This window comes from Anopheles gambiae, chromosome 2, assembly GCF_943734735.2.
Source record: "Anopheles gambiae chromosome 2, idAnoGambNW_F1_1, whole genome shotgun sequence".
NCBI classification, from domain to species: Eukaryota; Metazoa; Arthropoda; class Insecta; order Diptera; family Culicidae; genus Anopheles; species Anopheles gambiae.
In genome coordinates, this window is record NC_064601.1 from 110,375,787 (window position 1) to 110,399,119 (window position 23,333).

Consider the following 23,333-nt stretch of genomic DNA (forward strand, 5'->3'; position numbering starts at 1 on the left):
GTGTGCTTTGCTGCCTCGGTAGCTTCCTAGTGCATCGTCATGTGCATAATAAAACCAAAAAGATAAACATAGTGAAGCATTTTATGGTGCATTGCAAGATAAACTGTGCCAATTGGGAGAAAACAACAGAAGAGCGCCTTACGTTTGTGCATTAAACTGCTTGTTGTGGTTTGATACGTAAAATGAGAGGAAAATGAGAATGTGTGATAAAATGCGTTTTCCCATACGCTTTTCCTTTCAGCAGTAGTAGTTTCTATGATCGTTGTGATAACGTTTGAAAAAAGAGACGTATTTTAAGAGCCAATGTGGAACCAACTGCGATAAGCATACCTACGATCGCGTTAAAAGAACAACAGTTGAAAGGAGGTGTGATGAAGCTTCACGCATTGAAGGTTATCGTGTGTTTAATTTGAAAGCGAAACATCTTTATTATTCCTTTCAATGCGGCATTCACGGTATTGTCTATCTTGCAATTGGTTAGGCTCAGGCAACCAAAAAACATAATCGATGATCGAACGCTTGATAAACCATATAAAGAAGAGTTTGGAGTGCAAAATGTCGAATTGATGCACATGAATGGATTTGCATGAGCATAGATTGCAGCAAACTACACATAATTAATCTTAAGGCTGTATAGAAATAAAACATATTAAACTTCACATAATTTTCTCTCAGATATTTGCAACTTGTAGTTTGACTTAAGCTACACATTTCTAATCAATTTTACACAACAACTCAATTCATTGTAATGATTTTATTTCAGACATTTGCTTAAAGCTTCATAATGTATGTCAAAGAATCTTTTTCATGTAATTCGTTGACATTATACGAAAATTACATTATACTAGAAGAGTCATACACATGTGTTTGAGTTTTCTAAAGGTGAGAAGTTTTTGGGGCAAGTAAAATGCATTGCCGCCATCGCATCATGTTTGCTATACCAAAGCTTTGAATAACACAAAATTATTCGAAAACCGTCTGACATAAAAAAGAGAAAGAAAGAAAACTCATAAATGCTCCAATAAGCATCCAATTAATAACGTGATGTGAAATGTAAAAGAACCACCCATATGTTAAGGTGACCAACAATTTAGAACGGTCTAATCCGCGAATACATGGCGAACCCGAGAAAGCTAAATTAAAGTTTCATATAGTCAGAATTTTGAAGATTACAAGGATTTTCCACGAATTTGACACCAACACAGATCCATAAGACATGTAGGTGCACACCCAATACTTAGTATGCTATTCGAATTTTTGTTAATCAAATTCAAATCACATCCAACTGTAAAAAGAGAACATTATCATTTAAAACTATGGACTTTTTACATTTTTTGCACACTGAGCGTTCCTACCCAAGGTAATGATTGATAGCTCCAACGTTTATTGTGACCAATCTGTTCATGGACATCCAAGATCGACTGAACTATCACATTGCCAACAGATCTAAGAAAAAATCGCAATTTTGCACATAAATGAAAGATCCCAGCAGCGCACGGAGATATTACATGAGCTACGATTCGCGCAAGATCCAATGATCATCAGTTTGCCTAGGCTCACTGACTCACACCCGCCAACCATACCGGCTATTTTGCATGATTCTTTCGTTTCACCAACGATCTCGAATAATGTCCGACGACACTTTATCACACACGGAGAGCAGTGGCGCTACTACATATGATTCGTTGATAGTTTTTTTTTTATTCTGCATCTCCAAGCATTGCTCCTTATCACACAAAGATGCAAACCGAACGGCATTGCATCAGGGTCTGCTTTAGTGGCTCACTGTCAAGTGATGTGGGGGGGGGGGGGGGGGGTTGCTTCATTTGTTTATGGCACCTTTCGCTTTTCTGTGTCAGAGAGGCTTCATTTGTCTATGTCGCAGTATATTGCAAACACTCATTGCGATCATCTTCCAATTACGTCACTTGGAAATGTTTGGTTTGAAGAGATCACTATCAATGCAAAAATCTCCGTCTACAAACAGCTGACGGGCGGCTGTGTATGGCAGCAACTTTTCAAGGGCCAAGATGCTCTCGATGCAGGAAAAGTGTAGACAAAACTGATAAGAACGCCCTCATATGCGAGTCGGTTTGAGAGCAATCAAGAGCTACACTTCCTGGGTTCGTCAGTTTGCTCCTAGCAGTGTGGCACTAAACACTTCCCCGTGAGCGCTGTCCATAGTGTTTCCCTTAAAAAATGTATCATCTAAGGTTAGTTTGAGCAACTCCCAGATAAATAATTCAGATTTTGAGTGTTTAATGTGGATTTGTATGTGATTTTTCTGTAGAATAAGTGCAATTCTAGTGGCCACCATCTACCTAACAGGCGTGACAGAGGCTGTCATCTATCAGTGCGATCATTACAATACCGATGGCGAGTATACCGTGCGCCATTGTACCCTGCACGGCGTCACCGTCGTGCACGATGCGGCCGACATAGACTTTTCGTCCGAATATCCGCGCCCGTACTGGTTCGACTTTCAGCACTCACAGATGGACGAAATCCCGCGCGCCCTCTTCACCACCTTTCCCGAGATGCAAACGATCGACTTCCGGGAGACGGGCATCGAGAACATCAACAAGTTCACGTTCGAGAACGCCAAGCAGCTTCGGCATCTGTTTCTGCGCCGCAACAAGCTTACTTCGTTGAACAACTTTATCTTCAAGGGCTGCGACCGGCTCGAGTGGCTCGATCTGTCGCACAACCAGCTGCAGGAGGTGCGGAACAAAACGTTCCACGACATTCGGACGCTGACGCGGCTCGATCTCAACCACAACCGGCTGACCGTGCTGCCGGAGGAGGTGTTTTGGGAGCTGCCCGAGCTAGCCCACCTGTCGCTCAACGACAACCAGCTGGTAGTGCTGGACCGGGAGACCTTCTTCCACAGTCGGATCGTTTCGCTGAACCTAAACTTTAACCGGTTGCGTGAGGTCCACATGGTGGACCGATTTCAGTCGTGGCAGCGGGTGCATTTGCGTGGCAACCAGCTTACCAGCGTGGAGATACCGCCGGTTCCGGTTGAGATCGATGTGTCGCACAATAACCTGACAACGATTTTGGTCAGCTACTCGAACATACTGGTGGAGTCACTCGACCTTTCCCACAATCTGTTCGCGGACATTAGCAACGTGTCGGCGCTGAACTTTCTGCACACACTGGACGTATCGTTTAACGCGCTCCAGTCACTGCCACTGACCACCTTTCTGAAGATGAAGCAACTGGCCCGGCTGAATCTGGAAGCCACCAATCTGACCACCCTCGTGCACGGTCTGTTCTCGCAGCAGTCGAACCTTACCTGGCTGGATGTGTCGTTCAACCGGCTGCAGACGATCGATCTTACCGTGCTGACGGCGGCGGCCAAGCTCGAGCATCTGCACATCGACGGCAACAATCTGACCAGCGTCGGGTACGGGCGGCTCCCGGCCATGTTCCCCTCGCTCACCTATCTGGGGCTGTTTGCAAATGCCTGGAACTGTTCCTATCTGGTCGATCTGGTGCACTTCTGTCGGCAGCACTCGATCAACGTTGCGCCGCAGAAATCGTACGGCACTACGCTCGATGCGTCCAACGTGCAGGGCATCTACTGTAAGAGCTCCCAAAGCACGGTGCTGCCAGTGGTAACACCCATCGAGCATCCGATCGACACTGCGCCACCGTCGGCTGAGCTTTCCATCGATCGTTTGCTGGAGATGATGCAGGAGATGAACAAAACGACGGAGCAGCTGGTGCAGGAAATGATGCGGGCGTTGCATCAACGCGCCACCGGTGCCATTGGGACTCCGGTAGTGACCGCTTCCTGTACCGCCCTGCACGCCTACAACTATCAGGTGTTCATTTTGCTGATACTGTTCGCGATCCTGATCCTGAACGTGGGCTTCCTGCTGTGGGTGCATCACAATGCGAACGTACGGCGGGCCGTCGATCGGATGATCCTCTTCCGGCGCGAACAGGGCGCCTCCATTCAAACGGCACTGCACGAGGATTTGTGAGTGGGTTGCTTGCAGAGGGTACACTGGTTTTTAAGTAGTAGGTTTAAGTAAAAACTTAAAAAAATAGTTTTAAAAGGGAACAGCAGTAACATAAATCGATGCATGTTCAGCAAGAGCAATTCAATGTCGGCAGTAGGTTTAATTAAACAAAAAATCCCCCATACCCGGCCCGCCCCGATAAATGCTGCTCATTATTGAATACATTTTAAGCAATAATACCATTGTGTATCATTTTTCTACAGCCGGACCGGAGGCAATTTTCCCATTAACATCATCATTCGGTAGAGATCACCGTCGCTTGCTGCACGATTGTTAATTATCCTCGCTGCTCGTTATGGAGTTACGGAACCACTTTTTTCTGTTTCGTTTGTTTGCTTGCGTTTGCTGTTACCCCACTGTGTTTCTCCTGGATGCGGATCGTCCTTTAATGACATCGGAATGAGCAAGGTGCATCGGCATTTTTTCACCTCCCTCGTGTGCGTTGCCGGAAGTTGAATGGGAAGTGTTCGTTTTTTTTTTTGCGCTCGTCTCCCCACCATGTTCGATTCCTTTTGTCTGTACAGCGAGACCGAATTATCAGCGCTCGTTCGCTCGCTCTTTGTCCCGCACACGCTCCTGTGCGCTGATAAATAAATAATGCTCTCCCCCCCCCCCGTTAGGGTCGTAAAATTAATCTGTCGGCAGTCATTATTGTCATAAAATTATAATTAGCTTCCATTATGTGTATGAAATGCACCGCGTTGTTTCGGTGCAGTGTGAGCGTGTGTGATGGTATCGGAACCGGCGAGAAGGAAGGAACGAATTTCATGTGAATTTTGAGCCTTTTTGAAATTGAGATGCATTTCGCTTGTTGTTGCTTGGTTCCAAATGGAATGTTCTTAACATGCCGCTAGGAAGCGTTCGGAATGCTTTTTTCCTCTGCTTGTTTTGTGACGAATGCTGTGATGCAGAACAGCATCGATGCTTTAATAAAAGTCTTTCTTTTAAAGAACACAATAACTCATGACTTTTTTATGTGTTTAATAGTGTCCTATTTTATTGGTTTTTTATTAAACCTACTAGAAATGCCCTCATCGCGCTTTACCTACCTTTTCAAGCAATTGGCCTCGAGGCCGAGGGCACTGCTCCGTTGCTCCAGATCGGCGGAGTACAGGTGAAATATGTCGAACGGAAAAATGGTGACAATTTTCGCACGCTTTCACACGGATCAACCCAAACACACTCACAACGCCGATCAGCCGCTGTCACCACCAGTCTGATCTTCAATGCCACTTGCACTTGAGCCGGCACCAATGACACGCAGATGGGTACGCACGCACGCACGGTATGCAAATAATGTATTCACTCTCTCTTTCTCTGTGTTTCTCGCTCGTTCTTCGAAACAAATAGCACTTTTTGAATAGAATTGGTTTTGGATTCGCAATTCTCACTCGATAATTGTTCGCACGGAAACAAAACACCAAAACACCGCGTCAAACGTGTGCCTGTGCGTAACGCTGCGTAACGTTGCGACCGGTTTCCCGTCCTTGGTGGGAATGCACTTGGCGCGAAGCGACCGGAACGACTACACCGATTTCAAAACATGCACGCGCGTTCCCGAAACCGAACCGACGAACCGGTGAGGGGTGAGCTCGGTTTTCGGTGAGACGTGAACCGGTACAACCGCACTATGGGCAATGAGCCAGGTGACTGGTGACGTTGCAAGGTAAAATATGGTGTCTTATTTTTACAAAAATATTGAGTCATATTTGTTTGCATTAATGTCCGTTCCTTATTGTAAAATCTTTTTTCGTATACTCAGGTTGAGTGACAGGTCTGACATAAATATAGTCTTGCCTGGGTATTAAATTCCAATATCAGTAGATTATCGGTCTAGGATAAATAAATAGAGAGAACATAAATTAAGAAGAAATCTCACACTTAACATATGCAAGTGTTAAAACCAATGAAACAATTTTAAATTTTCAAGGATTTTTTTTTAATGTTTATAACAATAACGTTTTTACAACCTGTTTGCATATTAATTATTGTATTGAAATAGAAACGTTTATACCAAGAATTACTTTTGAAATTCACCAGCATTTTAAATATTCACATTATCATGTGGTTCAATGGTTAGACAGCTCCATTTGAAGGACTTCTGTCCTTTTGCCTGTTTGAATAAGGCTTTAAAATTCGTTTTAAAAACTTTTTCTTCTTCTTTTGGCTTAACAACCGTTGTCGGTCAAGGCCTGCCTGTACCACTTGTAATCGCTTTAAAAACATTTTAGTCAAAAAAAGAAAAAAAGAATGTTTTATATAACTTGTTTTGGATGTTGGGATTGAAAATTAAATGTTTCTTTTGCATTAGATTCAAACTCAAGTTTTGAGGTTCATCAGATCAAGATTACTTTTATATTACGTTATTCATTCACAAATTTTGTAACTTTTAATTCTTAAAGTTTTTGCAAGCCGACACAAAATATTCAAAATTTTGACCAGTTGCATAGTGCGACAAGCAACTTGCTGTTAGAAACCGGTTCACCGATTTGCTCGCTCACTATCGAACGTTCTCTCACGCCATCTCACGCCCGACATGCTCTCTTCGGCTTTCGGGACCGGTTCAGATTGCCCATCAGCTGATGGTGAAGGCGTCCCCGCTGCAAGCAACATGAAATGTCGTTACTCCGCCATCACCAACAACACCCTTGTCGTTGTCGTTGTTTAGGTTTATGTTGTCATGTTGTTTATACTTTCCTCCGACTCACACTCCTCGTTCCGAACTTCCTTTGCCACCTTGTGTAGGGTGTTTCGGTTGGTAAGCAACTTGGGAAAAGGTATGTAGTAATGAATTGATGGTATTGGAGTGACACAGAATTAGCAATACCGAGCTTCTAAACAGCAATTTCATGACAATAACAATTGATTGATTTTCAAAGATATTAAACAAAACCAATCACAATTGTTTGCTTAAATCACAATTTGTAAATCTCACATTAAACATGTATTATTAATCTCGACGGTGTGCAAAGGGGTTTTCCAAAAGCACAACGATGGCTGCTGGCCCAACCTAGCCTGCCCTTAGAATCCAATTAGACAATAAATTCCATCACCTGTACCTCACGACCGCCAGTTCGGCCGTCACATTAATCTTCGTCCACAAGGGCGTGCAAGGTTCGTGCGGCCGCGTGGTGGGGCAGATTGACTGGAATCCATCGAGAGATAAATGGTTTGCGAAAACGAGCCAAACAGTTCCGATTCGGGCTATGGCGCACAATGGTGCTGCCCTGGGTCGAAACAATCGCTCACACACACAGCCACTCGGTCGATTCCACCAAACCGAACCCGCCGGAGGGCAGTGCGCCGTACGATGCAGACCCGCTGTCGTGTGGCATGTTATGAGCGCTCGATAGCCCCGAGGGCAGTTGCCCTCCGGGCGGCCATATATTATATTCGCAGACACTCCGCAACAGACTCGCTCACTCGGCCGGTACGCGAGCGGTTCGGATCAACGTGCGCCTTTAGCCTACGGGCGACCAAGGTTTCCCCCCGTACGCCTTACCTCACTTGCCTGTGCGGTGCCCGCTCGCCCCACTGGTGCGCTCTGGTTCGGGACGGGTTCCCTCCGGCAGCGTGGATGGCGCACACATACGGGCCTGACATTCCGTTTCGGCACGAAGCACGAACGCTGGTGCTGGCGAGGCGGTGGGGGATTTTTGCTTGTTCTCCGTTTAAATTCAAAACACCACGAGCAAGTTGGCCGGCGTGCATGGAAATTCATTGCATGGCTCCCAAGCTCCCGCGGGCTCTTATAAAATAAATATATAAAAGTATAAAATATATTCGCTTATTTCGCTCCCTTTTTTGCGAGCCTCGCCTGATGCCGTTCCACTCACGCCGCACCGTCTTTCGCTGAAATATCCTGCGGCAATCGCCCAAACCGTCCGCGCGCGCTTGGCTGTGTGTGCTTGTATCCTCGCACCATACACGGTTTTGGTTGTTTGAGTTTTATGCAAGCCAAGGAGAGAAGGGGAGGGATCCCTGTTGGGGGTACGTTGGTACTGCGCGATCCGCAACCTGGAGCCCTCGGAAGAAACTCGAGAAACTCGAGAAGCGAACCCGCCCGCAAGGGCTTTACCGGGGCACCAGAATAAAACAAGTGAAGTGAAATAGAGTGAACGAGATAGCATCGCGTGAGTGTGTGTTCACAGCGGGCCCGGGCCCGAGCGTGTCCTGAGGGCAGGAGGGAAACTTATTCTTCTTGCTTCCGAGCTCGTGGTGCTGCTGCTTCTTTCGTCGGTTGCTCTCGCTAAAACCAGCTAGGAAACGGTTTGCCCCCCGGCCGTCACTGCACTGGAGCGTATGGAAATGTGTATGGTACCTACAGCACTGTGGCACACACACACACGGCGTATATGTATGCTTCACTTCCTGTTCTTTCCCCCGAGCGAGGGAGGGAGAGCACAGCGAACGTGTGTGCGTGTGTACGAGCGCGCCAAGATTGAGATCCAATCATAATCCTCGAGGAGCTTGAAACTAGACGCTGGCGAGCGAAACAAAGCGAAAGTGCGACAGTCAGCAGAAAAAGGAGCAGAACGATCAGAGCTGATCTGCTGGCAGCTTCGGCTATCTCTGCCCCGTCCGCTACCAGCCGGTGAAATGATTTCCCCGGGAACGATAACATTGCCGCAAGTGGTTTGGTGCGGCGTAGCTTATAATAAAGAAGCTGGCGCGGGTTGTATCTAGTTTCTGTGATCTTGAAAGCCGTCCGTTGGACTTTCGGGGGGGGCGAGAAGTTCCGGTTGTGGTCGAACGGGCAAACAAATCGGGTGGGTTATTTAATTATCAAAACATATACTGCTTCATACTATAATTAAGACAATTGGTAATTAATTTAAAGAGCGAATAGTATTAGAACATTATAATTTGCTAATTTGCTAATTTACTTGGCATAACAACGTTAGCAGAGGGTCAAAACCAAACCTAAATAAGGTTAACTAATTCTTCTTGCTGATCCATACGAACCAAGATCGATAACAAGGAACTTCAGCGAATGGAAAGAAATAAAACTGTAAACATGCTTAGTCATGCCGGACGCAAGTTCAAATCTCATTTGAAATGAGTTCCATAGTTTGAAAAAAAAAAGACTGATTTATGTTAGTTCAGCAATTAGTCATCATCATAGTCTATTCCATGAGTAAACTGCTAAAGCATTTGAAAATCGACTTATTTTATTTAAACAAGAAGAAAAACTTTTCTTTATGTCCACCTTGAAATGATATCTCACTGAAATGATCACACAATCGCTTTGAGATAAACAATGGCACTTCATGTGTATCAATTTGCAAAACCTTTCATACTCTTTTGCTATCATTCCAAAAGCAAACAATGTGAAAACAGAATCAATTTTTTTTTATCATTATCATACTACCTGTTCTATATGGAGTTTGATACTTGGTGGTTGAAATCATGTCAACACTCCATACAAACCCACACGTTAAACAAGCCTCAGTATTTTAGCCTAGATTATTTCAGCCTGGATAATATGTAAACAAACACCGATTCGTTGACCAGGTTGACTCATGAAGGATTGATTATTATTATCTGAAGGATAAATACTGTGACAAGAAATGTTTAAATTTGCTTGTAGCGATTTTTTGTGTTGAATAAAAGTACTCTTACTCATAATTAAAAATAAACAAAACAATTTAAAAAAAACATCTTTGTGTACACACAATTGCTGCAATCCAATATGGCGGACCGTAACTATCAAATGGATACAACCCGAATAATGTTTATTACTCCGCTGACAAGCTGAAACTTCAGCTTATTGGCTTAAAATATAAAATGGATGATAAATTAATATGTACAAGATGTGATCATGATCTTGAAACTATGTAAAGTGAATGCCTCTGTGAAATGAAGAAAATATTTCTCGAGCTGAACCTTATCAAACTCAAAATTGCATTACATGTTAACATCATAAGATTGTGCTTGGCAGTTAAATTCTGCGAGAAGTATTTGCCCGATTCCGGACACAACATCATTGATCCAATTTTGCTATACACACTGCAGATTGTGACCCCTTACACTGTTGCTTGTAAAAGCTTTGTATTTCATTCAAAACAACTACAACATTTACCACACCATTTAATAGTAACCGTTCTGTTTGTTGATGAAACCAAACCAAACCAAAAAACAATCCGGACTTGAGAATGGGGAAACAGAGGCGTGGATGGGAAATACTGCCCCTTCCATGGTGATGAAACCCATCCTCTTCCTCAGCACATGCTTTATGAGGTTAAGCTAATCAAATCCAGTATGCGTTGGTTCGCCCAATCCCGCCAGTAACTGAGCCAGTTCGTCAAACTTTCCCAGAAAAGTCCCGATCGCTGTGATGGGTTTGTGGCGGGCGTGTGGTTGTGGCAATGGTGGACCGAAATCCCAGAAAATTCATTTTGCAAATCACATAAAATTGTGCGCCAGTACCAATATCACGTGTAACATGATGAAGCCTGGCCGCGGGATATGGTAAAATTAAATATTTGACGCTAATTCAACAGTACGGTTGCACTGCGACTGGCGAGCTCGTATAAAAGCTGGGTATGCGAGTGTGTGATTAAGAGTGAGGGGAGAGAGAGAGAAAAAAAAAAGACGAAAAGGATTTTGTCGGGGGCTTTCGAAATGGGATACTTATGAAAATCATACGCGTGTGTGTGTGTGTTTCGGGGTGTTTTTTGTTAGGAAAATGTTCGCGTGTGTACAATTTTGGAGGATTTGGAGCGGAAGGAGTTGACGTGCGACTGGCAATAACTTCAACAGTAAGCCGTACGGGGAGCAAAGCCGTTGAATTTGCAATATGCAGCAGCATCGTTGATTGGTTCTAAATACTGGATGAGGAGTGGGACTGTGATGTGTGATGAGAACCAAAGCTAATTTTTTGCAACTGGCACTTTGTGTGTAAAGAGCTTACTCTAAATGCAGCGAAATATTACGTTTTGTTTTGGACAGGATTATGCGTTTTAGATATTATGTGATACATTTAATTCTTTCTTATAAAACTAAAACAGGTTTCCAAATGTAATGATACATAGTTGATCAATATCATACAAAATCAAAATCATATTATGGCTTATAAAAACAATCCATCAATTAAAGAGATAAGTTCGTAAAGTTTTATAATATAGCAAATTATGCAATTGTTCATTTATTGATTGAAATTTATTTATTGAAATTGATTAATATGCTGTAAATCGTGGTGACGATTTCTTCAAAAACGATTCGGCGGCAATACCGTTCCTAGAATGAATGGAGCTTTTCTATGAACCGATGATACGTTACAATATTTGCTTTATGAATATCTGAATGTGAAAAAAACAGTTGCAAGATAGATGATAGAATTAATTTACCTTATCTACCTTTTACGTTATCACAGAGCATCAAGCAACAAGTCAGATATCATCGATGTACTAGCTTCTGGGCCCACGAAGATGTATAATAATATTTACTAGAGCAATTTCGAAGATGCGCGAATAGTTAATCGTTCATGTGCTCAAAGAACTCCTTATAATTTGATATCTTTCTTAGGGATCAGATATTTTACGAAACATTTACGATAAATTAACTATGACATGAAAAACCAAAGCTACAAACTTATCATCGAAGCTTGTTAGGTTAATAAAATCTATAGAACTATGGGTAGTCGAAGATCAGGTGACTATATCTCAGACATTTTGAACACGGTGGAACAATGAAGAAGAAATTTAATAACAAGCAGCAGAAGAAAAGTAAAAACATAAAAGAAGAAGACATTAAAATAAAAGAAGAAAGAATGGAAACACACATAATAATGAAACAAATTACCAACAAGAAACAAGCACAACAATGAACATAAACATAAAGCAAACCAATGTTATACGATACAAGAGATATTTGATGATGATGATAACGATGATTATATATCCGAACTCTTACCTGTAAATCATACTAAGGGAAAAGAAAGATAAACCGCGTTTTTTTTTCAGAATACAACACTTTATTATCCCTTTCAACTTCGATACACATCTCACCACGTTTTAACCTAAGAATCTGTCAATGTATATATAATATATATATGTTCATTTGTTTTGGTCTATTCAAAAACAGAATATTTACATGAAAAGGTTTGTTGGGAGAGGGTGTATTTATGTATTTGTTGTGTATGTGTGTTGCTTGCGTTATTTAGAACGGTATGCGTTGTCGCTTCGATAGGATAGGAGGCGGTTGGTTTTTATTATTAGGTATTAAAATCACTATGTACAAAAACCCATCGTCATCATACAAGCAGACGAAACAGCTGATAACAAACGTAGGAAAGGAGAGAAGTTAGAGAGGGAAACCAAAAAAAAACAAGGAATAGAATTACAGAATCTCATAAACACAACTACAGGAGTAAAGTTGTGAAGTGCAAAAGGGAGAAAAATTGAAGACCTTTTGAAAAATTGGCATTTCTGAAGAATCCAAAAATGCATCGAAAATCTTGTGTTAAGTTCTTGATTTGTTGATCCGTTGTTTTATATTTTCAAAGAAAGAAAACAAGCAGCTAAAGATAGGTAATGTAAGTAAGTCGTGAGCTGTGTGATGTTTTCTTCTGTTTTGGAAGGTAAATTCGTTTTGCTCAAGCCGGTTGCATTCCTGGTTGATGTGTTTGGGATGGTGTCAAGTCAATCCCAACTCTACACCTGATCGCGGAAAACACAATGACGTATCCTCGCAATTCAGCATCGGTGTCATCGATTCATTTTTTTCTCTCCATTTTTATGTGCTTTTGCTGTTTGCTCTTATAGGATAGGTTTAGTTCTCTCATACACGCGTTCTTATTTACTTCTTCTTCTTCCATTTTTTTTGTTTGCTGAATCCGGCAGTTATCGGTTTGAATATGGTTTCGTTAGTTTTTGGTTTCATTTCGTTTATTACAAAAGATTTAGGGTAATTAAATCTAATTGGTATTTCATACTTTGCTTTGCTGTCTTGTTTTTTTTTGTTGCTTGTTTATTTGCTTACCTTTTTTGAGTTGTTTCAAACGCTTTTTCCTTCTTTCTCTGGTTTTTGTATCCATTTTTGTTTTCTTGTGTACTAAAACATATCTCCTCTCCTTACCTATGAGAAACAGGGAGAAGGAGTGTGTTGCTTCGTGTAGGAGTTTTCTTTTGTTTGTTCTGTGTGATTAACCGACTAATGGGTGTGATTGTGTGTATGGGGAACCGTGTTCGCCTCGCATTGCGTTTACGCGTTTAAGGGTGTTTTACCGTTTTACACTATTGTTTACTACCGCTTAAAACATTCTATCTACGCTTGGATTCATTAAGAATTGGTTTTCATTTTACTGTTTCATATGCTTGCTTTTTCTCCTCACGTTTGTCTTTCAACCCCCTAAAGGTATGGCGCAGAATTTGCAATGGCCTTTTGTTGCTTCTTGTTGATGCGTCCAGGATTTCACAAAGTTCAACGTTTGGTGGAACGGTTGCACTGAATTCCTAGCATTACGTTCACGAGGGATGGATCCGGGAGTGGAGTAAAGCGATGATGATGCAAGTACAGGACGATGTTATCGAACTAAAAAACCAAGCATTCACTCAAAATCAATTGGTACTTTACTAGCGCATTGGAAGAAGAAATTCCAAACAGTTTGTAGAGTAAAGATGGTGTGAAAACGTTCAATCACTATCAATCGGCGCAACTGGGCCGTAAACAATTACTCTTCTATCCTTCGCATGGATACAAAATTCACGCATGTTTTTTTCCTTCCTGATTGAAGCGTTGAGCATAGAGCGATTGATAGTCCGAGCCGCTTCTGCTTTTCAATACACCAATAAAAACACACCAAATACCAACACAGCTAGAGAAGCGAGGAAAGAAGCCCATGTCGCCGTTTGTTATCCTTTCAAAAGTTTACCATTTTGTTCCGTCTTCGTTTCACCATTCTTCTTTCTGTTTCGTTGAGTTGAACATTACTACCATTCATTTAATTGTCTTGCACAACACTTGACTTAGCTTTGATTATTTCTTTGCTATTTTGGTTTGCGTGTCTATTTCTCTCTTTTCTAGTTTACTGCTGTTTTGTAAAGATTTGTATTCTAATTGCTTGCTTTTTAATTGTGATGTAGTTCTTTTTTTCTTCTCTAAGCTACAACCTACACACCGGTACGATCTACGTATTTTGTATTGTTGTATTTTGTGTTACTTTTGGTTCACGCTATGCTGCTTATGTTTTTCCCTGCTTTTGCTAATACAGTGGAGACTAACAATCCTGGCACACCGCTAAGATAGGCGATCCCTGCTACAAAGTTCTAATGGAAAGAGAGAAGAACACTAAATCCTCTTGTTTGCATTGAAAAAGGGCTTGAGAAAATCGAATAAAAACATAATATATTGGCAAGTTCCTCTGTGGCTCCAGTTCCAGAAGTTTATTCCGGAAGTACGCAAGAAATAGTGACAACAGCAGGAAGTAGTAAGCATTTAAGACCCACATACCAAACACCACTATCATTTCCACCCTCCCGTTTGCTGTACTAGTCGTCGTTTCCGTTCCCGTGATCTTCGATGTCCCTGAACGTCAGATGGCCCTGGCGATATGGGATCTTTTACCATTCTCCTGTGTTTTTTTCTTTTCTATTTGCTGCTTTTGCTATTGATGTATGGATTGCTCTTATTCCGCCACCAGTATAATATTAATATAATACATTCATTATTACGATTTGGATTTGTTTTTGCTAAGATTTGCTTCCATTCTGTCTGCCATACCCATTGAAAACATGGGCTAATGATCTGTTTTTTTTTTTTAATTATTTCACCTTCTTCTCATTTTCCTTGCCATCGTTTTGGACGATTGAAATGTATATGCCTCTTCCTGCCCGGATGCTTGATGTGTGAGCGTGTTGTGAGTTTCATATTAAAGTATTTTTGCTTTGTTTCATTACGAACGTGTTGGTTAAATGTCTTACACTTTCTGCTTTTACGAAAACAACATTCTCTTGCGGTACATTAATTTAGGGGTTTCCTTCTGTCGTTTTGTATTCGTTTTTTCGCTCTCTTTGCTGCATCTTTCCGCATGTAGTTTAGAATTATGAGTTGATGCCTCTTAATCGGCTCTTTTTTAATATTATCATATCCTTTTCCGTCCTTAACCATCCCTGTCGTCTAGCTTACTGAGAGGTTTCTCGTTGAACCACTGGCTATTCACTAGAGTACTTATAACGTTCACTGCACCTTAATAATTGATTACAGGTCAACTGTCAAGACTGTGTTCAATGCTTCGCTTAGCTGGCTTACAATTACTTCATAAGTTTCACTGTTTCGTTTCATTACAGCTACCCATCGTTTGATTGCTGGGAATTTTAACACGGGTTATCCGTTTACTTGGAGGAGGGAAAACATTCACATACACACACACACATACATACATACAGAGCGTCGTACTCCGATGCACAAGCTTGGAGGGCGCATGGGGAAGAATCTTTATGAGTATTCGTATTTGTATTCGTAGGATTTCTTGATGTGCAGATCCTGGATCGTTACGCAAACAAATTACGCCACAGAGCTGGCGTGCAAATTTAACAAACGAACGAAAAAACACGGAAACAGTTTCCGAGTTTTCTTTTGTCGCTAGCTTCTTCCCCCAGCTTCCGTCGTCAGGCTTCCGAAAGATCAAGAAAATCATTTGAATGTATTTTGTAGTTTGGTTGCTTGTGTTTGTTTCCATCGAGTACGCTCATCTTAATGCTATTTATTCTTATTTACGTTTTTTTTTCTAAGCAGCAGGTTTTCCTTCCTCTCCTCTTTGTTGGTTTTGTATTGAAAAGTATTACAATAATGTTTATAACATCCATCAATATTTGATATTAGCCTTACAATTGTTTCCTTACGCTATGCTGTTTTTTCGTTTTCCATCCTCTTGTATTCTCTGTCTCTTCCACTTTCTTTTATATTGGACAACGAGCTTCCAATTCTGCTTCTTTGCATTACTTTGCCTCGCTATTGTAAGTTGTTTGTTAATTACGTTCTAGTGATTTACTTTTCGTTTTGTTTGTTTGATTTTCGTTCTGTTTCCGTTTCTTCAACACATTACACTTTGTGTGTATTTGTTTCTTTTTTCATTGATTTATTCTAAAAATGTGTTTGCTTGTGTGTGTGTGTTTATTTGTTTAATTATTTTCTTTTACCTGTTCATCGCACCTTTACTCTACTATCAATTAACAACAATCACGTCACTTTACTCGATTATTTATAAGTTACCTTTCATTAAAGTAGTATTCACAGTTCTAGCTGGAAGATTGGTTTAATGCATACACGATTCGAAATAAAGAGTGGTGCTTTATTTTTTCTAACAGTAACGTGTAGTATTTGTTTTGTTTCTATGTTTAGCGAAAGGAACCGTTAAAATACGCAATTGGAAAAGATACACGCATACACGCGAGCACAGTGATAGTTTGTGGCTCGTGATTTCGACCGAGTAAAGATACATAAAGCGAGTGGAAACGAAATGGAGCGAAAAGGAAGGAAAAGGCTGCCGCAAGTCAGGCAAGAAACTCCCTGCCCAGTGTCTGGTGCATGCATCCTTTTAGGAGATTTGTTTATGCTTTGGTATATCTACGGTTCATTTTGTTAGCTTTGTGTCTGACTGGTATTCTTATTTACATCATCTACCACCACCTGCCCGATTATGTGCAGGACTAATAGTTAAAATCGAATGCTGTCGGGTAGAAAAAACATGGATGTGTTTTTTTTCATTCTCCTAGTCAAAAAGAAAAAAATATTGCTTTTTTATGTTTTTTATAATAAAATCAGATGGTTAATGCAATAATAATCCAACTTCAACTCAATAGTGTTAAACAGTATTCTGTATTTTAATTTTGTTTAAAACATAACCAAACATCGAAACAGAACAGATAGAAATGAACAAAGAAACTTTTCGCAACATTTAAATGCTGTTTTGCATTCATTCTTTAACCCCTCGCGTTCTTTAACTATTACCTATTTGCATTTTATCATCGCTTCCCCTAGTTTTCTCTTCTTTTAATCTAGTTTCCCCTTCTTTTAATAATTGCATTACCTTTGCATTGAGTTTCTAAATTCCTTCCAACATGTCTTTATGCTTTAGTAATGCTTTTTCTTCCACTATCAATTGCGGTCACTGCCGCAGTAACTCTTCACACTTGATATGTGACGTCTAGCACTGGGAAACATGGTGATTTGCTTAACAAACCAAAACCAATCTGGTTCTGTTCTCTTCTATTGCAATTCTGCAGCTGTCAGTGGTTGCAGTTTGTTTCTGGCTCATTAGACAGGGGATATTCGTATGTATCTTTTCGGGTTTCTGAGTGGGTTTTTGTTTGTTTTGGTAATCCGTTTAAAGCTATATTGTTTTTGTGTGTGTGTATGATGTGTTCTCCCTTTCTGTTCTGCCCATTTTCGAGTAAATGTTGTTTTGTTCAGTTACCTCCGTGCAGTTCAGGAAGTAGCGTACCCCAGGGTTCGAGAGACAGTTAAACAGCTAACGCAGTATCGCTTTTCATCGAACGCGCTATCCTAAATTGTTCACCGCGTAAGCGTAAACCACACACTATGCATTGTGCTACGCTTCTCTCCTAAGTAGCTAATAGGTAATAGTCGGTAATAGTAATAGATAATAGTAGTTGTAGTAGAAGAACATTGCCATTAACCTCGTTTGCTCCTGCAGTAGCTCCCTCGCTAACTTCGCTATGCTACCGTTTCCTCAAAAGGGGGTGTGGAAGAGAGATGGAGAGAACGATTAAGAGTGAAACTGGGACAGGTTGGGTTATTTTCAGGTAACAGTTCACGAAGTAACGGGGATGAAGCCAGGGCTTACTGGTCATAATGCGGGGTAGTAACCATTTTTAAGTAGTAAATAGAAAAAACAACCGAAAATACGATACGATCTTCGCTATAACAGTAACAGTTTTGCAGCTTAACCACCAAAACACAGGACAGTTTCTATCCTTCTCGCTCTTTCTCTCTCTCTCTTTCTCTTGCTATATGATGCTGCCTGGCTTAACTATGTGTGTATGTGTGTGGTTTTTTGCTTCGATAAAATAGCCTGTGTGTTTAATCTTCGTCTGATAAGAGATAGAGTTGCGAAATAGAGTAACGCTGTACATTTACGTAGTAATTTGTGATAAAGTAGTGCCACAGCTTACAGTAGTTGCCTAGCAGATGGGGTTGTCACGCCTAACACTTGGTTTTGCTTCCTTCCTTCCTAACCGTACAGCTAACGCACGCTCCCCGCACGGTGGGCCTATGGAGCAGTGTTTTTTGTTTTGTCGTTTTTGCAAATCGTGGGCATCTTTTTGTTTTATTTTTGAATGATCATTCGCATGACCCCACCCGAAGAAAACAAAATACATTCGCAGGACATCCACGATACGTCCTGCATCTGACCATGGTGGTGGTATCACTTCGAATTAACATTAAAAGATTAATTTCTAAACTTTTCTGTGTTCTCTCCCTTTTTTGCTTTGAATGCTGGTGAATTGGTCAGCATCTTTTCGTGATATTGGCGCTTTCCGTTTCATTCCGAAGATGAGCCAGGATAAAAGGGAAAAGCTGCATCCTTCGCCGGATCTTCAGCGTCCCTGTGGCGTTCGTTTCTGTGTTTTGGGGCATTGTTGTTGTTTGCGCGCAGTTCCATAGGTCTTGTGCTATGCTCGTCATTTACTGTTACGATCTTGCGTTACGCCACACTTTCCATCGGGGGAGAAAAGTCACCCAGAACGATATTCTCTACGCTGGTGCGCGCAGTTTATTATGATTTCTTCCTTTCCCGTAGCGGAATATCGTCCTCCTGGCATCATTGATTCGCTGAGGTGTAGTTCTACGATGAGAGGAAACGGCGAAGAAAGTAAGCCAAAAAAGAAGAGAAGAAGTGGTGGAATTAGTACGGTTTGTTGTTGTAGTTATATTTTGTGACAGAGCAGTAGAAGAAAGTTGCTACTGAAATCGACACTAGAGTTACAAATAGAGCAAGAGAGATAGAATATAGAGTAAGAGTGATAGAGATAGTGAAAGAGAGTGAACTAGGAGAGATACATTGAAAGAGCGATAAAGAGGAGGTAGTGATCATGGAGGTGTTTCTTGTTTTTTGAAAAATTATTGCTTTATGGAAAACAACAGTTTGTTTTGGAGAAAGAAAAAACAAGTTTTCAGATTAGTGGGTTCATGACGAGGAATGAAAACACATCTTAGTAGGAATATAGGGACTAATTTTGACAATAAAAATAAATGTAGAGATTCTTATTCTGGTGACAGTAGGGAAATCAAACAGACTTTTTTTTGTAATTTTATAAGATATTTTTCAGCCGGGCCAATATTTCAAACCAGTTTTCAGTTCGTTTCAACACATATTTGATTTCATATCACCATCAAAACCAATTTAAGATAGGGAAAACCTTGATGATGAGGTTAAGGTGAGGCGACTCTACATCGATCTAATTTAGAGGGAACGTTTTCTTCCTTCCCTTTTTCACAGTTGCCAATAGCAGGACAGGAGATAGTAACACTGAGAAACTGTTCTAGAGCACATTGAAACAAGGAAAGGAAATAAATAAACACCCAACGAAAGGAAACAGAAATCGAAAACGATCGATAGGCACAGCAAAAACGCACGCGTAATGTAATAGAGATGTGAAAACATTAACTTACTAGAGAAAACTAAAACACAATAAGAAGAGAAGAGAACACAATAAGAAAAGGAAACAGAAGAAAGAATAAGAAACGACACAAGAGTGGTCGGTTGGGAGCCGGGTTGGAGGAAAAATTGAGCAGTAGATAGAGTGAGAAAGAAACGGAGCAAGAAGTGAGTGTCGACTAGTGGCGCTAATACTTTCTTATCGTTTTTATTTCGTTTTGTATCGTTTTCTTTTTTTGTGATTTTGTATTTGTATTTAGTTGCTTAAGAGTGGGAGAGAAAAGAAAATAGATGGAGATATAGAAAGTATAACTAATTTGCTTGTGGTGCAGGCTTGTAAGATTTGGATTGTATGATACTGGGAGTTCACGATGGATGCTCGTGGCGTGACTAGGTGTCGAATTAGTGAACTGTATAATGCTTTGCAATCGTTTATTTTGGGGTGCAGTTGGAGGGAGTACACACTGTACACTGGTGTGGTTGGGTAGTTTGCAATTTGGTATTTGTTTATAATACAGCTATATACAGGTGATATTTTTTTCGTTCTTTTAGCATTAGTTTAATATTTCTTTTTTTTCAGGACCTAATTCGATTAAAAGCAATTGTATTTTTTTCATTCGTAAACATTTCGATAGCTTGCTCATTTCTTTTCACTTTCTATAAAAAAAAAAACTAGCACAATTACACCGATAGCGCCTGCGATACGATACCTAACAAGCTAATGTTTGCAGCCAATTGTAGCTTCCCTTATACCGACCTACCTAGCACAACACAATCAAAACCAAAATTATAAATAACCACAATTAGGACTCTCTCCCCAAAAAAAAAAACTCTCGACCGTCCAATAGTTCTCGTAGTAGAGTCTCACACTTGTTTGAATACGGGCACTATCCGATTATGTTTCAATGCTACATCTTGATTTGATAAAACGCAAGTAGTAAATGAGTTTCGATGTCGGTCAACTCAAGCTCATGTACTCTTTCGATCATACAAATAACACTACACAAAGCCAGCGTTACGCAAAGCGATAGCATATGAAACCATTAAACACACTACGATCTACATTCAGCCTATGGTTTCCTATGGCAAATGTTTGAAAACTAAAATATAAAACTGTAGTAAATTATTCTATAACTAGGATTGTTTTCTTTATTTGTTCGTTCATTTTAGTTTCTTTGTGAAAACATTTCGAAACCACCTTTCGATGACAGTCCTTCTCGAACGGCTCCGTGAGAAACAGGTAAAGTACAAAGTTTTACAAGTGAAAATAAACACGTAACGGTAGAAAGTATAGCATTTTATTTACACAAAAAAAGAAGGAAAACCATATCTAAACGCAGTTGTATGAGTCGAGTAACGAACAACAACACCATCAGAACGGGTAACACTTAAGAAGTGAAGAAAGTGTCATAAACATCGAACAGTACATAAGGATGATTGAGTGATCGTGTTCACTGTTAGGTAATGGTAAGTGAGTGAGCGAAGTTATGTGGGTGAGCGATTTAAACAGTTTGTTGGTTTTGGGGTAAGTGTGTGTGAATTGTTAACTGAGAAAGATTTGTAAATTTTCAAGATGTTTAATATCAGGTCGGTTCCGTAGTACAATCGTCGACTCGTTTCGAAATCCTGTATAGAAATCCTGTACATTCCGTTGCCGGCATGTCTACGTAGGACGTTACGCAAAAAAAAAGACTAATAGCACTAGAATCTCGGACTTGACATTCATTTGGTTCCAGCAAGTCCGTTCCTTGTATAAAAAAAATACATAAGCACTCGATGGCGTGTAATTTTTCAAGCTTTTCGTTTGGACAATCCCGATAAGAATGTTGCAAAAATATAACAAAATTGCCGATGGAACAATTGCACGAAATGTTCGAAGAGAAATTACATTTTGCTCATTAACTTCAACGCGTCTCAAATGTTGTACCGTTTCAACTACCACACCGAACACAAAGCTTCACTCCATCAAACCCATGAGCCATCGTATCGACATATGCACGTAACGGGGTAAAACCCATAAAGCATACATCCATGTTTTTTTTTCAACGTATGCGTTATCTGTTGTGAATCCGTTGTGTAAATTCTCCCTGCGGAGGGAAAACTTTGTTACATTCATAGTACCCATCGTAATGCTGGAAGCATATTTGCTTCACCCGCTCGGTTGAATTTATGGCCGATACGAGAATGTGCCCGATTGAACACACAGGAGAGAACATTGCTGTGTGTGTGTGCGTTTCCGGATTGCTGCAGCACGTCCATTTTTCGAGTGGTGTGTTATATTATTCATTTCGAATCATGCACATCGTCGATCGGGCACACTGTACGTTCCGTTGCATTTTCCAGCCCAGCGATGGAAACCGCGGTGTGGGGTGTGTAATATTTCACTTATGCTCATTTACAGGGTATACTGATGAACTTCCGGCACGAAACGCCAACCGGAAAGGCAGTTGGACGCTCGCAATCGACCCGATTGTCATGGTGGTGTCCAGGGAGGAACGTTCAGGAGTCAACGAGTATTTACGAGTTTGTTTGTTTATTTGATGGTCCCCTGCCCGCCAACAGTTTGGTTCGGTTTGGCATGCACGCGTACCACAATCGACAGACAGAAGCGTACGAGCGATAAATCGTTCGCAGACTCGTGCAACAATGCAGCTGTTGATCTGCATTTATGGCCTCCCCCTACGCTATCGATCGATTTGGGATGGATTGTATGTGTGTCGTTATGTATCAGGACGCGCGGAAACCATCGCTTTGTGGTTGCCGAGGACCGTGATTGGATGGGTCGCGTACGATTCGCGTACGATTTTAAACCGCCTAAGTGACTATACTGTACAGCTGTGCGAACAAAGAAGATAACAGCGAACTACATGGATGCTTTCCAGGCAGGCTTATAGAACTAGAGTGTTTGTACAGAAGAGCGAAACTATGTACAGCTCATCAACGGCTCGTGACTATTGGTAATATAGCAGGAGTGGAAAAAAGGAAGGAACTAATAAGGAAAAGAATGTCAGAAAATGGTGAATGTTTGTGTGTTAATGTTTACGCAAAAGTGTGCGTGTTTCCGAAAAGATCATCGGAAGGACTTATTAAAAGTGTAAGAGAGTGTGAATGTGTGTTGAAAGATTAAAAAATCCTAGCAGTAAGATAGAGAACGAGTAAAAGAGAAACGGGAAGCTGTAACACTGTTCAGGGAAAACGATAACGGTGTAAAAGAAAGGAATCAAAACAGAGGAATACTTCCGCCGCGGGGCGGCATACAGAAATGCAACACAACACTCTAACTCTACCTGTATCTGAAAATCCAATCACAGATTTGGCTAACATGAGAAACGTTCATCATTATTAGTCACAGCTCACACACACACACACGCACGATTGCATGTTCGGGTTTCGGGTATTTTTGCATGATTTTTGTTTGGTTTTTCATTGGTTTCATTGTTATTTCGCGGTCGTGGTACGCAAGAAAGGCAATTAAGAGACGTTATTAGTTTTCGTAACCATACACGATAGATGTATGTGTGTATGTGATATGGCAATGATCTGGGCGAGTTGTGTAGAGGAGATGTAGGGAAGGGAAGCTCGTAGTAAGGCGGGACGAGAAACCCGCCCGGTTTGGTCCATTTAGTTCACGCACACCGGTACCTTGCAAAGGATTAGGCATGCTGGTTCGAATTACTGTC

The 23,333-nt window shown here is 41.0% G+C and overlaps 3 protein-coding genes across 6 annotated transcripts in view; 1 reads left to right on the forward strand and 2 right to left on the reverse strand.

Moving 5' to 3' along the window:
- Window positions 1-5,699, reverse strand: part of LOC1270057 (BTB/POZ domain-containing protein Tiwaz) — a 47,545-nt gene extending 41,846 nt beyond the window's left edge. Inside the window, exon 1 of the mRNA XM_308719.4 lies at window positions 5,081-5,699. The gene's annotated coding sequence lies outside the window, so the exon portion shown is untranslated. The remainder of the gene's footprint in view (window positions 1-5,080) is intronic.
- Window positions 1,743-4,208, forward strand: LOC1270056 (leucine-rich repeat transmembrane neuronal protein 2). Its single transcript, XM_308718.5, has 2 exons — window positions 1,743-2,213; window positions 2,291-4,208. The coding sequence occupies exons 1-2, from the start codon at window positions 2,200-2,202 to the stop codon at window positions 3,990-3,992; spliced, it is 1,716 nt and encodes a 571-aa protein (XP_308718.5). The 5' UTR covers window positions 1,743-2,199; the 3' UTR covers window positions 3,993-4,208.
- Window positions 5,700-11,983: 6,284 nt separating the features above from the next.
- The window catches only part of LOC1270054 (potassium voltage-gated channel protein Shal), a 121,111-nt gene continuing 109,761 nt past the window's right edge, over window positions 11,984-23,333 (reverse strand). For 2 of the 4 annotated variants that reach the window (XM_061646026.1, XM_308716.3), the window contains one exon: window positions 11,984-18,840. Coding sequence is in view for 3 of the 4 variants with exons in the window: in XM_308716.3 (XP_308716.2) it covers window positions 18,817-18,840 (24 nt within the window). In the remaining variant the exon portion in view is untranslated. Of the gene's footprint in view, window positions 18,841-22,940; window positions 22,971-22,995; window positions 23,329-23,333 lie in introns of those variants that run through there. The other 2 variants (XM_061646029.1, XM_061646030.1) reach the window with 2 other exon arrangements.